The following is a 5425-nucleotide window of genomic DNA, read 5'->3' as shown; positions in this document are numbered from 1 at the left end:
CCAGGCCATGGCCAAGAATGATGCCATCACTTGTACCTAGGTTTTCACACTTTGATATATGCTGGATTTGTCTTATTACTAAAGATTCACCATGTTTTCTTAGGTGGACTGTTCCGTTAGAATAAACCCCATAAAAATGAGTGGGTTACATACATGGTATCTGAATTCTGAATTTTGTACTTGTAGATAAACAAAAGATATTGCTGCAAATGAAGTTCCAGACTATCAAAACTGTAAAAGTACTGGATGACTCTCTACAGATTATTGTTATGTTAACCTACGAGGATTTTTTTTTTTTTTTATAGTCGCTGCTGAAAATAAATCTTCTCAGTTCCCCTGATCAAACAAACCCAACAAGTAATAGATACTGTTTCTCGGGACAATGTCTCAGTTTAATGCTATTTTGCCTGATTATTATCAACAGGGTCTGAGAAACTTTTCCAGATACTCAGATTTAAGATGGGTACTGAAACATTCAAGGGAACGAGGAGGTAGAGAGAAGCTATTCTAGTCAGAGGGCTGAAAAAATAATTCTCCAAGTGTGATCCCAGAGTGGTTAACATCAACTTCACTTGGGAATTTGTCAGACATGCAAATTCTCAGCCCCACACCTCACTCTCACTGAACCAGAATCTCTGGGGTAGGGCCCAGCAATCTGTGTTCTAACAAGCTCTGTAGGTGAATTTCACATACCATAATATTGAAAACCACAGGGCTAGGCAGTAATAATTTGAAAGAAATGCTTTGTTTCCAGAACCTCAAGTTCCTCAGTCTGGCTCAACTTTAGACCAAGTGTGGACAGTGGGAAAGTTTGGGGATGAAAAAGTAGGTGAGATGGCAAAGTACATGATGTGATGTGCTTTTTTTGTGGAATTTGTACTGTGTTAATTAGAATGATGAAGAGCTACTAAAATGTGTGTAAGCGGGAAATTAATAAGGAATTATCCATTTAAATAACCCTAGAGGCAGTGTGAGAAATAGGCTGAGTTCCTGACTGAATGAGATTGCCCAAGGAAACATGATCATGATTGGTTGGGAGATTAAAAGATGTCACAGTTCCATAAGACTTCTAGAGGCTGGGAAAGGAATACTTAACTCCAAATCAGGATGAGCTGAGGAGGTGGGAGAAGTCAAAGGTCTATTTCAGGCTTTTGTCAGTGGGTAGGTGTTGAAGCTACTAAAGGCAATTAAAAACACCTAAGAGGTGTCTCTCTCCTTCTTTTCCACTCGTGTGTGTGTGTGTGTGTGTGTGTGTGTGTGTGTGTGTGTGTGTGTATTACCTCCAACTAAAAACATTAAACTGTAGGAACAAATGAGATATCTTAAGGAAACTATATAAGAGAGAAGAGAATGGAGGAGGGAAAAAGATCCTGAAATAGCTAAAAAAGACCTTTATGGATATGTTGGATAGCAAAATAAACTTTAGTCTCAGATTTTTTTCTTTTTTTTTTAAACTTTTTTTTTTTATTGAGTTACAGTCATTTTCAATCTCTGATTTTTTCACTATTGCCACAGACCAAGTCATCTACAAAATTATTGGCTTTGTCATAAAAATAAGTTTTAACTGCGAAAAGTTGGCATTTATATAATTTTGAAAGAGGCCGAGCTTTTTCAAAGGTAAAGATAAAAATTAAAAAAAAAACTTTAAGTACTCTAAAGCCACAATGCTTTCAAAAATATAATTTAACTTAATAAAAAAAAAAAGATTAAAAACATTTACCTACTGCCCTTAAACCTAAGGAAAAAAACTGATTTAAAGCACAATTTTTATATATTTATAATGTGGCAAATAAAACATTAATAATCATAAAGATACAACTAGGTAAAGCCTCTTCTCCCATCCCTCCACTGGTACTCAACATCCCTCTGTAGTGAGAACTGCCTACTCACCCAGCTTCGCCAATAATCACCCCCCCATACACACACACATCTTCTTTTCAAAATCTGAGCTTTACTAAATTTATTTAGAAGAGGAACTTTCCATTTAAAAGAAGTCAGTTTATGATAAAAACTTATTTCCACATGTTACTCCATCCTAGAAGAGTCGTGAGGACATCATTGTACTTCATGCTACTGTGGCTCTGTCAGAGCAGTTACCCCCAGACTCATAGCCCAAAGGACAATGTGGTCCTTGGGGGAAAAGAAAGTTCAACACAAAGAGTCACCTTAATCATCATGCAGCTAATGTAATTGTTGATTTTTGCAGATAATCCTACAGAAAAAAAAAAAAAAAAAGTGCAATCTTACCAGAATATATTGCCTCTGACCATCTTAGCTGCCTTCCCATCTCCCATCACCTATGCCCACAACAACTTCTGAAGGACATGGACACACATTTTAGGGTATAAGATGAATTATCTCTCTGCACCAAACGTCTTTCCTCTCCAAATTATGGATAATGAGGCCAGAAGTGTAATTACTGAAGGAGTTTGGAACCGTGATTACTGAAATAATCTCAAAAATAGTGAGGACTGCAGAGAGTACAACAACTCACTTTATAGCTGTCAGAGCCACTTGGAATGTGATAAACATCTTACGTTTGCAAACCCAGATGCGGCACCAAAGGAATTCCATATTAGCAAATTACCACAAGAACCTGTTAGAGTCAACTCGTTTTGATTTTATAATGAGAAATCCCATTAAACAGGAAAAACTTTAAGTTGGGACTTAAAGTTTAAGGGAACATTCACTGGTTCTCAAACTAAAGCACTTAGCTTTGAGATTGCAGGTCAAGACTGCAGGGGAGAACGGATGTTTCTAAAACGTAAGCACAAATGTCATGGAACATACATACATCCCACTGCCAACTCTGCTCCCTACGCTTTCAGTGGCTGAGAGCAATCTCTCTATTCCAGCTTCCTTTGCACCTAAGACCGCAAACGAAGTGATTTTTCCCCGCCGCCTCTCACCTAGGCCCCGCCTTAGGCTCTGCGCCCCTCCTCCCCATCCCTTTGTGACGCGAGCGGCCCCAGGCCAAGCCCTACTGTTCACAAAGGTAGATGCAAACCGGGAGCGCACTCAGTGCTCTGAGCGCTTCAGGCTGGCTTGGGCTCAGGTCCTTCTGCTCCAACCCCAAGGGACCCCGGAGGCGAGCCCTGACACCTCCATCAATCACCATGGCCGGCCAGTTAAGCTTCCCAGTCTCCCCGCGCCTCTCGTCCACGAAGCCATTGAAGTCACACTTCGGAAACGTCCAAGTGGGTATCTGTGTGGCGATCCGGCGCAGCGACGGGCGGATCCACCTCGCCGTGGTCACCGAGATCAAAAGAGAACACAAGTGGATCACGGTAGAGTGGGTCGAAAAAGGAGTCAAAAAAGGCAAGAAGATTGATCTAGAGACCATATTCCTGCTGAATCCAGCCCTGGCCTCTGCCGAGCACCCTACTACGGGAAGGTCATTGTCACCCTTGTCTCTAGCGCCCTCTTCGGCCATCGGGGACCAGCGTAGGGCTACACGGTGGATTGCCACGACTCCCCAGAAAAATGAAACGCCCTCAGGGGACAGCCTGGCCGTGAGGGTTCCCAGCAATCCTTGCCTGATGAAGCTGAAAAAGTCTCCCTGCCTGCGGGAAATCGAGAAACTGCAAAAGCAGCGGGAGAAGCGCAGACGGCTGCAGCTGGAAATCAGAGCCCAGCGCGCCCTGAACGTCAACGCGGGGAACCCCAACCACGAGATCCGCCGCATGATCGAGGAGTACCGCAGGCGCCTGGACAGCAGCCGGATGTCGGGCCCGGAGCCGCGGGAGGACCACCGGATCTGTGTCTGCGTGAGGAAGCGCCCTCTCAACCAGCGGGAGACCACCATGAAGGACCTGGACATCATCACCATCCCCTCGGACAACGTGGTCATGGTGCACGAGTCCAAGCAAAAGGTGGACCTCACTCGCTACTTGGACAACCAGACCTTCTGCTTCGACCACGCCTTCGATGACACAGCCTCCAACGAGCTGGTGTACCAGTTCACCGCCCAGCCGCTGGTCGAGTCCATCTTTCGTAATGGTATGGCCACCTGCTTTGCCTATGGACAGACAGGCAGCGGGAAGACGCACACCATGGGCGGGGCCTTTTCCAGAGACGGCCAAGACTGTTCTAAAGGCATTTATGCAATGGTGGCCCGAGATGTGTTCCTCCTGCTCAAAACCTCCGCTTACGAGAAGCTGGACCTCCAAGTCTACGGGACATTTTTTGAGATTTACGGAGGCAAGGTGTATGATCTGTTGAACTGGAAGAGGAAGCTGCAAGTGCTTGAGGATGGCAATCAGCAAATCCAGGTGGTCGGGCTGCAGGAGCAGGAAGTGTGCTGTGTGGAGGACATGCTGACCCTCGTGGAACAAGGCAACAGCTGCCGGACTTCAGGACAGACATCAGTCAATACCCACTCTTCCAGGAGCCACGCAGTGTTCCAGATCATCCTAAGGTCTAGAGGAAAGCTGCATGGCAAGTTTTCCCTGGTTGACTTAGCTGGGAACGAAAGGGGAGCGGATACTGCCAAGGCCAACCGGAGACGGCAGCTGGAAGGAGCAGAGATTAATAAGAGCCTCCTGGCACTCAAAGAATGCATCCGCGCTTTGGGTCAGAACAAGTCTCACACCCCGTTCAGAGGCAGCAAACTCACACAGGTGCTCCGCGACTCCTTTATAGGCCGGAATTCGTCCACTTGCATGATTGCCACCATCTCTCCAGGGATGGCCTCTTGTGAAAACACCCTCAACACTTTAAGATATGCAAATAGAGTAAAAGAATTAACTCTAAATTTAAAGCCCCACCATCGTTGTCTTTATCCTGCAGAACATGAGATGCCAAGGATGCTGGAAAATCACATTAGAAATTCAGAAATGTCCCTTCAGAGGGATGCATTTATTCAGATACCTTGTACACAGAGTGAGGAGGAGGAGGAGCCTAAAAAAATGGATGCATTGTCCTCTCCATTAATGGAGGATGCAATAATTTCCTGGAAGGAATCAAGCCAAAGGCCGGGCAGTAACATCCAGGAGACAGCTGACGGGGTAAACTGCGATGTCGAGTTTTGCATTGCCCAGTTATTGTCCATTTTGGAGCAGAAAATAGGTATTCTGACCGGGATTCAAAGGCAACTAAAATTATTACAAGCTAACCTTCAAAAGAAGAGTAAGTGTAGTGAAGCCAATGGCAGATCAGATCCGAAATGATGGATGCAGTGCTGCAATTCCCACCTCTCTTATAACGGAAAATTGTCTGAATTGTCTAGATGGAAAGGTCCTCCTGGAAAGCTTAAAACCTGTTAAAATATACTTGTCAAAAATGTCCTCTTTCTTCCTCCATATTTCTGTGGTTTGTTTTTATTCTGTAGGACAGTGGTTTTCAACTTGTAACCATTTTGCTTCCGGGGCATTTGGTAATGTCTGGAAGCATTTTCGTTTCTCAAAACTGGGTGCAAGGGGAGTGG

General features: G+C 44.6%; 1 protein-coding gene across 1 annotated transcript; it reads left to right on the top strand.

The window, feature by feature from the left end:
* Nucleotides 1-3116: 3116 nt before the first annotated feature.
* Nucleotides 3117-5168, top strand: KIF2B (kinesin family member 2B). The gene has a single exon (XM_045513706.2). It carries the CDS (start codon nt 3117-3119, stop codon nt 5166-5168), a length of 2052 nt encoding a protein of 683 aa, XP_045369662.2.
* Nucleotides 5169-5425: the final 257 nt, after the last annotated feature.

Source organism: Camelus bactrianus, chromosome 16 (assembly GCF_048773025.1).
Source record: "Camelus bactrianus isolate YW-2024 breed Bactrian camel chromosome 16, ASM4877302v1, whole genome shotgun sequence".
Lineage (NCBI taxonomy): Eukaryota > Metazoa > Chordata > Mammalia > Artiodactyla > Camelidae > Camelus > Camelus bactrianus.
This window is presented reverse-complemented; position numbering and strand designations above follow the sequence as displayed.